This window comes from Alexandromys fortis, unplaced genomic scaffold (assembly GCF_014885135.2).
Source record: "Alexandromys fortis isolate MF-2015 unplaced genomic scaffold, M_Fortis_MF-2015_v1.1 scaffold_156, whole genome shotgun sequence".
Lineage (NCBI taxonomy): Eukaryota > Metazoa > Chordata > Mammalia > Rodentia > Cricetidae > Alexandromys > Alexandromys fortis.
Window position 1 is genome coordinate 3,111,172 of NW_026068028.1, and position 11,887 is coordinate 3,123,058.

An 11,887-nucleotide genomic window follows, 5' to 3' on the forward strand; every position below is an offset into this window, starting at 1 on the left:
GAAACTTTTTTTTCTTATTCTCAATAAAAAAAATAAAATAAAATAAAAAGAAATGTTTAGATAAAATAATAAAAAAAAAGAACAAAATTCCTCTGGGCTATTTCACGTCTTGTCTCTCCTGCTGCCACTGAACTGCTATTATCAAGGTCACCAATGCCCTCTTCATCACCAACCCATGGTGAACGGGTCTGTACCTTACCTGACCTATCAAAAGCACTGGACAGGCCTGACGGCATAGCTCAGTTGGTAGAATACCTATCCAGAATGAAGAGAGCCCTGGGGCCAATCCCTAACTGTGGCGTTTGCACACTCATAACCCCAACACACAGGAGGCCAAAGGATCAGAAGTTCAAAGTCAGTGCTCATGGAGTGAGTTGGAGACCAACCTGGGATACATGAGACTCTGCCTTAAAAAAAATGAAAATAATTTTTTTTAAAAAAAGGAAGAGCATTGAACACAACCATCACTACCTCCTTCAGGACCTTCCAGCACACTGTTCTTGTGGCTCTCCTCCTCATCTACCATTGTCCCTTGCCAATATTCTTTGCCAGTGATCTCTGACCTCTGCAGAGTGTCTCATGGCATCCTCGGAGACCCTTTGTCCAATCAATACTCGCTTGGTGATCCTGTCTACGTATGGGAAATTCCCAGGCTTTTAATTCAAGTGCAAAGCACTCCTCTGAGCCCTGGCCTGACACTAACTCCCCTCCTGAGTGTCTACTACAGACCCACATGTAACACAAAACTCCTAATCTCGTCTTCTTAATAAGTGCTCTTTCTGACGCATCCCCGCATGTCACAAAGGGCCAAGTCATGATGAGTGTGCTTCTCTGATCCTCCCCAAACTATGAAGTTACTCTTCAGCCTTCCTTGTGCTCAGATCCCATGAACAACTCACCAAGGAACAGCTTGGGATTTAACAACAAAATGAAGATCTGAGGCGCCAACTCAGTTGGTAAACTGCCCCAGCACATGCATGAAGAGTTCAATGTTGAGTTCAATACCCTATAACCCGTGTAAAAAGCCCAGCGTGGTGATGCATGCTTGTAATCTCAGTGCTTGAGTGGAGGAGACAGGCAGATCCGTAGGGACCCTAGACAGGCAACCTAGTCTTTTCAGCAAACTTCAAGCTGATGAGAGACCCTCTCTTAAAGAACAAGATGAGGGACAACTGAGAACTGAGCTTGAGGCTATCCTCTGTCCTCCATACATATGTCCACATGGGTTCCCCCTCCCACACCTACCCTGCCCCTTCATTTACCTGGCTGCCACCTCTCAGTTCTAACACACCATCGTTTCTCACTCCGGCATTTGGCTTGATCCCTGTTTCCACTCTGTCTTCACGGTCCAGTCTCTGCACAGCAGCCAGAGAGAGGGCATCTTGCATGACTTTCTCCATGGCTTCCCTCTCCTCAGATCCAGAACATCTTTCCTCAAACAGGTCGTCTAGGAGATGTCTTCCCAGATCCGTCAACCAGACTCATCATACATGCCCCTATCTCTATCTCCCAGATCCCCTTCTGATAGTTACTTTAAGTCAGTACTTGGTGTTCTGGAACTTGCAGAGGGGTCCTTTTTTTTTTCTTGCCATGCCCACATCTGATAGAGAAAACACATCCCGGGAAGGAGTACCATTTTTCACTTTGTACAAAGGCCGTGGGAGGAGACAGCAAGTTGAGTGACAGGAAGATTGAGTGTACACAACCAGCCGCCTTTCCCATCTTCGCTCCCCTTGCCTTCCTTCCCCACTGGAGATGTGTTCATGCGAGGAGTGGGCAGTTCTTGGAGGAATCTTTATGAGCTTCTAGAGTTCATCTCCTGTGTTCTTCACCATGGCCTTCCCCATCGGCTTCTTCTAGGTCTGATTTCTATGTGTAGTCTCCTCTTTCCTATTACTCAGCTCCCCCACAACCTTCCAATGACTCCTCTGCTCCTTACGTCCTTCAGTGTCCCTCAAGTCCCTCCCGTCTCCAGCCAGTGTTCCTTCCTGGGAGCCAACTCAGTGTTCCCTAGCACAAGGCCATGAATGTGTCTCCCTAACTTTTTTCTCCTCTGTAGTAATATTTATTTGTATTTAATACATAAAGCTTGCCTGAAGATCAGATAGTAAAACAGCCACCCTGGTGAGCCTTACAGACCAGGAGTGGTAACGCACACCTTTAATCCCAGTAGCCATACTAGTTTGCCATAGAAACCTGGCCGTAGTGGTGCACACCTTTAATCCCAGCCCTAGAGGGGATTTTAAAATGAGAGACGACAGCCCTCACACAGTCTCATTCTGAGGATTCCTGGAGGCAGGATGGCCATTTTGGACTGAGGTAGAGGTAAGAGCAAGTAACTGGCTGTTCTGCTTTTCTGACCTTCAGGTTGAACCCCAATATCTGTCGCTGGGTTCTTATTAATCATACTACGCTCCCCTTTATTTTCTTCACCCCTTGGAATGGCAGCGCCACACTCCCTAATGGACCAGACCTCAGTCTTCCCTCCCACTGACATCGCTCTCTTCCCTGTGAGCCCTGTTAGCAGATCCCACGCTGTGGTCCCTGATCGCTGGCCTCTTCCCTTTCCAATTCCAGAGCTGTTGTGTCTTCCTAGTCCCTTCTGCCTTTGGTTCTACGGGGAGCTTTGAGTTTACTGTCTCTTCACATCTCAATCCAGCCCTCATTCTGCTGCTGCATCCTTCCCCTGAAGCCTGGCTCCGACCAGCCACTGTCTGGCTCTAAAGCCCCCTTGTGGCTTCTCGTCATCTGTCAAACTCAGCCTGTTCAATTCTGAGATCACCTCAATGACTGCATTCTCTCCTAGCATCCTGGTAACGCACCGGCTTCCTCGTGGTCTAGGACACACTCTGTTCTGTAGCTGACCACAGCCCTGCCACACCTAGCTGTTCTGGGTAACTGGAATGCCTCCCTCTCTTCTCGATGCCATCTATGTTTCAACCTAAATGTGCCCGTGAAGACTCAGCCACACCAGAGCATTGGTTTCCCATACATTTTCCAGCAAATGATCACAGTCTACATTGTATCATTCCAGAACACACTTTAGTTCCCTTGGCCACTGGGAAAGTCCTTGAGAGTTGGGATTGGGGTCATGCGAGCCGTTTGCATCTCCCACCACGATCACACAGTGTGTCCTTAACTAATGGGTGTTGAATGGATGGATGGATGGATGAGTGTGTGTGTGTGTGTGAGAGAGAGAGAAAGAGAGAGAGAGAGAGAGAGAGAGAGAGAGAGAGAGAGAGAGAGAGAGAGAGAGAGNAGAGAGAGAGAGAGAGAGAGAGAGAGAGAGAGAGAGAGAGAGAGAGAGAGAGAGAGACTTGTGTACGCGCATGTTCATTATGTGGAAACCGGAGGCTGACATGGGTTAGCTTCCTCAGTCTATCTGGTTCCCCTTTGCCTCTTTTATGTAATTCACTGATTCTTCCAAACTGGCAGGCCAGCAAGCACCAGGGTCATACCTGTTTCTGCCTCCCCCGTGTCTGTATTACGGACACCATCTCACCCGGCTTTTTACCTTGATGCTGTGACTCTGAACTCGATGACTGAGCCGCCTCTCCACGGCGGGTCAACAATTAGTGATTCTGAGACTTGCTGAGCCAACCCACACACATTTATCAAGCCCTCCCTTCCTTCGCACTGCTCCTCACAACCCACACAGACATCTCATCTGAGCTTGTCTCTCGTCTGTGTGAGCACATCTCATTACAGAGCCATCTGACCTCCCTTCCTTCACCCCTGATTTGCTTGCCCTCAAGGGTTTTGAGCTAACTCCTTCAGACTAGAATCTCAGGGCTGAGACACTTCTGAGGGTCTCCTCCGACAGCCCGTCCTCAGCTTTCTGCTTCTGAGACCGATCCTCAGGCTCTGGAGCAAAGGCACAAAGCTTGGTCCCAAGGCAGTGTCCCCTCAGAAGCAGCCAGAGAGCAAAAGAAACCCCCCCTTTCCTGAGATCAAAGCTTCCTATGGCAGGATCACTATGGCCGAATGCCATGCTGCCATGGCAACATGAATTTTAAGCAGTAACCAAAGGAACAGGTCCCTTCTATCTCAGCAGCCCTCAGAGCCAGCCTCTCCAGGTGGGACTCCCCACAAGAAGGGACAGGGTGGGCCCCAGGCATCTGAAGCATTTTCTGAGGGCAGGCCAGCTCACCTCGCGGCTGACATCTGAAGCCTGACTGGATAAGGGAAAGGTCTCTCCTTTATGTCTCCAGAGACGCACCATTACTAGGGACGATACAGGGGCCCCAGCAGTCTCAGAGGCAGGACCCCAATAAGGAGACTGATGATAGAGGGTGCACCTCTCTCCCCTCAGAAACAGGATCTTCTGTGTCTGTGGGGTCTTCAAAGTCTTTCACCTCAATGAGTCCACGCTCTCTCGAGGAGACCGACAATGTAACTGGCTAACAAAGATCCTCTGCCTGACTGTGGAGAGGGGTTCAAGGATGACAGTGACGCCTAACACTCACCCAGAGCCCCCACCAAGACTGTGTCACCTCTGGGCTCAGATGCCCTTGTGATTGGAGTGAAAAATGTCCCCCACAGGCTCATGTGTTTGAACACTTGGCCCCCTGAGGGCAGCACCGTGTAAGAAGCTGATGTAAGCTCAAGGATGTAAGCTGATGTAAGCTCAAGCCTTGCTGGAGAAAGTACATCACTAGGGGTAGATAGTCTGGGAGATTTTGTAGCCTGGCCCCAGTTCTTGTTCATGTCATTTCCCTGGGGGAATGAAATACAGCCAGCCAGCTTCCTGCTGCAGCTGCCATACCTGGCCTGCCTGTTACCACGTCTTCCAACCATGATGGACTCTCTGTAAACCAATGAAACACCCCACCTCCCACCCCCACCCACCTCATCCCCACTCCACCCCCACCTCTGCTAAGTTGCTTCTTGTATTTTGCCACCGTAACAAAGAAGAAACTAACGCAGGGGCCCAGAGGATACGGAGAATCATATGGCCAAAAGTCTCTCTGTTTGCACTCTCGATGTCCTCTTAAGTCTAAGAATTGACAGGGGGACCAGGACCCTAGCATTGTTGGCTTCTATAGGGACATGCTCAAGCCCAGGTTTTTGCATGCTATACTATAGTAGATGCTGGCACATTGTCAATGTTGTAGTGACAGTTCTGACCAAGATGTAAGATACCAGTTCCCCTCATGTCTGTCATTGGGAGAATGTTAGTATAGACTTCCAAAGAGGCAATTTGCCGTGGTGGCTTGATTAAAACAGGCAGGACTTTTGATAGTTCCTGATCCTTTTTCTTAGTTTCTATCCAGGGGAGACACAGAAGCGTGCACAGAGATGGTCACTGCAGCATTATTAGTTTCCATGAAAACTTGGGGACAATTCAGCACTCGCCTTTGAGAGGATGCTGAGTTGGTGCCACGTGAATATTGCATTCATCTTTCAGAAGCGCCCTAAGAAAGTACCACATAGGAGGTGCATAAAACAACAGGAAGTTATTCTGGAAGATGAGAGAAATCAAAGTGTCCATTGTGCACAGCCTCCTGGCCAGTGGTGTGTCTCTGTCTTCCTCCCTCCGAACAAGGCTGCTGGCCTTAGTCTGATGACCCACCCTGGATCCAGAATGGCTCACAGCTCACAACAGACCTTGGTCTGATGACTCACCCTAGTCTAATATGGCTCCTGGCTCACTACAATCACCATAGCAATTTTATTTTTTGAGATAGTATCTTGCCCATGTAGCCCTGGCTTTGCTTAGTACTTGTTATATAGCCCAGACTGGCCTCAAATTCATGGCAACCCTTCTGCCACAGTTTTCCAAGTGCTAGGAATGCAGGCACAAATCGCAGGTAGAGGTAAGATTTCAGTGGAGCCCACTGAAACATTTCGGGGATTAGACAGGGGTCCACAGAAAGCAGTAGAACCAGAGGTGATTTAGGAAGGGAAGAGCATGTCCAATAAAGGAAATGGCTTAAAGGTGAGAGAGAAAATTCGAGGCTCAAGAGCACCCTTGCCTCTCAGACTGGGACCTTTATGGCTTGTTGATATAGTGCCCGGCCATTTCTGCACCTGCTCTGTTGCATACCAGTCTTGGGTGGGGAGGGGTTTCCAGTTTTGTTTCTTTTATATGGGAGTTTTATACCACCATGATCAGCTTAGGGAATCGTTTTTTTAAAAAAAATTGTTTTTATTTTATTTCTTTCCCCTGCCTCTCTCTCTCTCTCTCTCTCTCTCTCTCTCTCTCTCTCTCTCTCTCTCTCTGTGTGTGTGTGTGTGTGTGTGTGTGTGTACTCTATGTGTGCACGCAGCATAAGAAGCCAGCAGAGGGTGTTGGATCCCCCGGAGCTGAGGTTACAGGTAGTTATAAACTTCCATTGGAGAATTTCTACGATTGGTGAGTAGAGAGGTCATGGCTGCAGCATAAGGCCATAGGGTGGTGATGCTGCTGTCCCACACTGTAATGAGAAATAAACGCATCTGCACGGGAATTCATGAGGGGCTCTTGCAATGAGCCTACAGGCTGTTTGGTCAGCTCCCCAACTCTCCGAGATCAAGTCCCCGCAGGACAAGACTGCTTGGGAATTCCCCACAGGCAGAGATGAGGGACTAGAAACCAGAAGGTGGACTACTGACAGCTGTTCTTTCCTACACATTCTGTGCCGACAGATGCTGTCATCTGCTCAGGACTGGACCACATAACGCCATGGTCACCTCAGCTGAATCCCAGGTCACCTCAGCATCTCCCTTGTTATCAGTGAGTTTCTAGACTCCCGACTCAGGCTCACCAAGTGCATGTTGGTGCCCAGCTTCGTCAGCGAGAGTGACTGCTGTCTTTCAGGGTACTCTTGTCTGTCTAGAGGGCATATGAATCTTTCTCTTTTTACTGCTGCCTAAGGCTGTGCACAGCGTCACTGCTGAAGCCAATACCAGCTAGGTTCACAGTCACAGCCTCCCACATAGGGGACACATCGGCACTCCATGTGTGCATAGACAAGGAAGCCTGTGTACACAAGCCTCCCCTGTGTAGGGGCTTGGCAGGGGCTCTGAATTCTCCTTAAAAATAGAATAAACCTGCGCTCCCCAACCCTCTCTTATACAGGGAGTTCCTCCCATTAGCTGAGAACATGTTTTTCCACTGTTATTGCCCTCTGCCTGCCTGGCTGCCTGACTATCCCAGTCCCCCAGCTTCCTTCTCAATAGAAGAGCTCGCAAAGCCCTCAGGCTGGGAAGTCAACCATGAAGGAGACTCTGTTGGTCTTCAGTTCAAGGCATTCAGGCTGGACACAAAGAAATGTTAGCCATCTCTCCAAGGCTGGGCTGCTACCGGGGAAAGATGGAGGGAGTTTTCTTTCGGCTGGAGATTTTCCAGTCCTCAACTCTCATCCAGTGCCACCAGGGATGGAGTCTCTTCCCCGATAGATACTCTATGTCCCAGTGGTAAGGAAGCCCTGCCGGGGCTGGACCAAAGCCCAACCAGCAGCTTCCTCTCATGGATTTCCCTCTGCAGCTGATGGCAAGGGCTCTAGTGAGAGAGGACAAAGATGACGGAGTACACTGCAGAGGTCATTGTCCCTCCTCTGAAGAGGACAGACAGCTCTTCATCCCTCATCCTCCATTTCCAGCACAGAACTCGGAACAGGAGAGGGGAAATCCCAGCTACCTCTCTTCGGGAATCTGTGAGCCTGAGACTCCCTCTTCTGGTGAGCTGTGACGATGGATACCACTATGGCAGGCTGGGCTTCTGAGTCAGAAGTATTCAAGTGTCCCCAATCCCCTCACCCTCCCCAGACAACCCAGAGAGCCCAAAACATGGCCACCACAGGCTCCCTGCATTCAGCTTATTTCTAGCAAACAAGGACACCATCCACTCAGCTCAAGGAATTCACAGTTTTAATAGGGACCATCCAAAGGTCCCATTCCCAGAAGGCAAAGGGACGATTGCTTTGGGGGCCCCTTGACAAACTCGCTGTCTTTGTAAGTTGTCAAGAGAGGAACAACAAGCATTTCTCTAGGGCTCTGGCACATGGCATTACATACTGAGCTCTTCCTCTGCCTCTCCTGCTGGGACCTGAAAACTAAGACCACACAGGAGGTGCCGGCGGCCACCTGTCCCCTAATGCCAGTAGCCACTTGTCCCCTAATGAGCAGGCCTAGCCAAGACGGAAGTCTAGAGTTACTCACAAACTCATTCATGGAGAAAGAAGTGCATCACCCTCTCTTGTGTCTGTTGAGGAGACCGTTTATATACCTCCCAGCAATCTTCTACACCTCCAAGCAATGCCAGTGACACACCACAGCTCACGAATGAGCAAGGTGAAGCAATGTCCCAAGCTGGAAAGAAGTCAGACCCCGTGGTCCATCAGAGACTCACAGATTCCAGTTCCCCAGCTGGCTCCAGAGCAAGGACAGAAACTGGGAGGACCCAGATGTGCGCTCTCTGCGCCATTCCCGCCAGACACAGAGGAAGTTGGACTCTTGTTGAGTTTCCCATTAAAAATATAATTGTTATTCTTAAGCTGGCCTGGTTATTTACCATATCGAGCTAACTCACTACAAGCAGTTCTAAGAGGGATCGGGGGAGACCCTCGCTCAGGGTTTGGCATCCGACAAGTTTTTATGCAACCTAAGTTAGTGAAAAACCAGCTATGCTGGTCAGAATTTTGTTAACTTGACACAAACTTGTGGTCCCTGAGTTTCTTCCCTTCCTTCGACTCTTCTTGCCCTCAAACTCCTGTCTGGGTAACCACGTGTGTGAGACGGAAACTCTTTATACTTGAACCACCTTCTACTTCCTAAGGTCTGTATATGACTGAACTCTAGATCAGCCTATACTGGCAAAATCAGTAGATTCTGGAGCCTTCTGTCATTGGTTCTGGGAATCCGGATGAGCTTGGTTCTTTTCAGGATCATGAGGTCTTAAAAGTGTTGCCCTCTCCTCACAGATATCCAAACCCAGACTCGAGATTTCCCTTGTTTCTGGACACACTGGTTGGTGGTAGACTATGGGTCTGGATTGGCCTCACCTGTATCTCATTTTAAGGTAGTCCTGCAAATAAAGGCATCAAATAAACCAGCCCTCGCCCCCTTTACCTTCAAAGGGACACCCAGACTGTTCCAGAGACAGTAGATGATAAGTAACTGCCTCGTGGGCCCGGTGGTGTAGATTTAGCAGAATCTAAAATGAGAAACACTCCCGAAGAGATGAAGCATTAATGGTTGCCCTACAGGGACTGGCAAGCCAAAGTTTTGCTCACACACTGGCCCAATATTCATTTTTAAAAGTGTATGCGTGGAGAGACTACTGAGCATTCCCAGTATTTATGCCCTACGTACAGTCAACTGTCAGAGGCTAAAAGCAAGTCAGGGGTGCGTCTCTGCTGACTGAATTCCAATGCACTTGAGGGTTAAAAGGGAAGAACAGAAGAAGTGATAAACCACTGGAAGTTTCTTCTCTTTCAAGGACTTTCTATGTGAGGTCAAGGGCTGCTCTATTCAGCACTTAGTTCTCAGTCTTTGTCCACCCCCAAGTTTCTTTCTTTTCTTTTTTTTTTTTTTTTTTTTGGTGAAAATCAGAAAAAGGAGATGTATTCAATATGGACACATTGGGAAGAGGGACAAAGAGATTGGGCTGTGGTGTCCCCTCCTCACCCCCCAATAAGACCCAAGATGTGTCAGCAGTGGTGCCCCTGGTAATTTGGACTGATAGTCTTTTGTTAGGAGCGCTGAGCATCGTGGGATATTAAGTAGCATCCCTGGCCTTTTCTTCGCCTATTAGCTGTCAGGAGCAATGCCCACTCCCTACTCCAATCTTGACCTTCGGAATTGTTTCTTGGCACTGTCCAACATCCAATGGAGCGGGGAGCAAAACTGACCTGGTTGGGCACCATCAGATGACTCCACAGAGCTGGTACGGTGCCAGGCACCTAGTAGGGACTAGGTTAATAAGTACCTGCTGGGCTAGTACTTGGAGGGAGAAGTGGACGGAGCATACTAAGAGCCACACCTGTGGCCTGGTGCAGTGGATGAGAAAAACTGAGTGTTTCACACTCCTACTGCAAGGGATGGATGATTGAAGACCTGTTGCTGCAGTACAGAACCCTCCAGCAACCCTGCAACTTCCAGTCAAGGACCAGGCACAGGTGAGGACCAATACAGGACCATTCTTCGGCCCTATATGACTTCTCTAACAAAGATTTTTGACTCGAGGATGCCCTACAGATGGCCTATCCAAAACAAATTTTTTCTTTTTGTTTTTCAAGAGAGAGTTTCTCTGTGTAACATCCCTGGCTGTCCTGGAACTAACTCTTGTAGACCAGGCTGGCCTCAAACTCACAGAGATCCAACTGTCTCTGCCTCCTGAGTGATGGGATTAAAGGTGCGCACCACCACCTCCCAGCCCCAAAAACATTCTTGAAATTGACCTTGTCCCTTGCATCAAGACCAGTAAACCTTCCCTTCTCCCCCATGGTTAACCTGCAATATCAACTTGGTGGAAAAGATGAGAGTATCCATGAGAGGAGCTCATGTTAAATAAATAAATAGTTAAAGAAAGCTTAACTGAACGAGGAAGAGCAAGGGCAATGTTGCCCCATAGTCTGGGATCTGGGACTAAATAAAGAATGTGAGCTGAGTTCTGTCATCCAGATCTCTCTGCCTTTTGGTTCCCGACTATAGACACGATGCAACCAGCTGCCTTAAACTCCTGCCACCAAGATCTCTCCACCACGACCAGCTGCATCCACAAACTATGAGGCAAAATAAACCCTTCCTTCCTTCCTTCCTTCCTTCCTTCCTTCCTTCCTTCCTTCCTTAAGTTGCTTTGATCAAGTGTTTAGTTCAAAAAAGAGTAGCGATTATGGCCTATGGAGATGGCTCAATGGTAAGAGGCCTTGCTGCTCTCTCAGAGGACCCAAGTCTGGTTCCCAGCACTCATGTCAGACCGCTCACCAACACCCATAACTCCGGATACAGTGGATCCAGCGCCCTCTTCTGGGCTCCTCAGGCACGTGCACTCATGTTAGCACATACACATGCAGAGTCACACACACATATATACACATAATTTTAAGAAAGGAAGGGAGGGAGAAAGGGAGAGAAGGAGGTAGGGGGATGGAGGGAGGGACGGAGGGAGGGAGTATGGGTTTATTACACCTGCTTTACCCTCCCTAAACAAACCCTATCTTGTGAACAGAATTCAGTGTTCGTGTGACCCTTGTCCTTAGCTATTGTCCTTTCTATTCAGGGCCCCTCTGGGAGACGGCCATGGACCTTGATTAATGAAATTGTCATGTTCTACCCAGTTTAGACAGAGGGAAACCCTTTTAAGGGGCTCAGCGCCCCCTTGCCCCCAAAACTGAAGGCATGAGTTTAACTCACAAGTAATAGGAATACTAACAAACCAGGCACATGCCAGTACCTCAGCCCAAGAGAATCTTTCAAATGACCCTTTTATTGGTTTTAAGGCAGCAAGGGATATCTTCTGGCCCACATGCCTTTCTGGCCAAGCAAGGGAAAGTCAGGAAAGGGGAAAGGTGGCCACTGGGAGTCGGTTAGAGCACATGTCCCTGCACTCCGCCCCGTCTGCTCCTTCCAGTCCTCCAATACCACTCTAATGCACTTGGGTCGGAGCAAGTGTGCCCCAGGTCTGATGGTCTATGCCAGGACTGTCTTCCCAGCCCCAGGGTCTGCTCAGCCTGCCTTCCCCTCGGCCAGGCTCTCCCAAGGGCAAATGACTTCCTTTTCCGTGGTCTGGTCACCAGATTCTCCTGCCCCCGTGTCATCAGAGTCCATCAGGCAGGGCCCACTGTCAGTAGGCATTTCCATTTTGATCTGGAAGAAGCTGCGGACACAAAAGCAAGTGAAGAGAGAGAGGAAGGGCAGGCAATCCCCACATGATCCCAACAGTCTCAAAGACTAGCATGCCTGG

At 49.1% G+C, this 11,887-nt stretch overlaps 1 protein-coding gene across 1 annotated transcript in view; it reads right to left on the minus strand.

Moving 5' to 3' along the window:
• Positions 1 to 11,445: 11,445 nt before the first annotated feature.
• Rgs9 (regulator of G protein signaling 9) overlaps positions 11,446 to 11,887 on the minus strand; it is a 69,335-nt gene continuing 68,893 nt past the window's right edge. Inside the window, exon 19 of the mRNA XM_050164322.1 lies at positions 11,446 to 11,800. Within this exon, the coding sequence (XP_050020279.1) occupies positions 11,650 to 11,800 (151 nt within the window). The 3' untranslated portion in view covers positions 11,446 to 11,649. The remainder of the gene's footprint in view (positions 11,801 to 11,887) is intronic.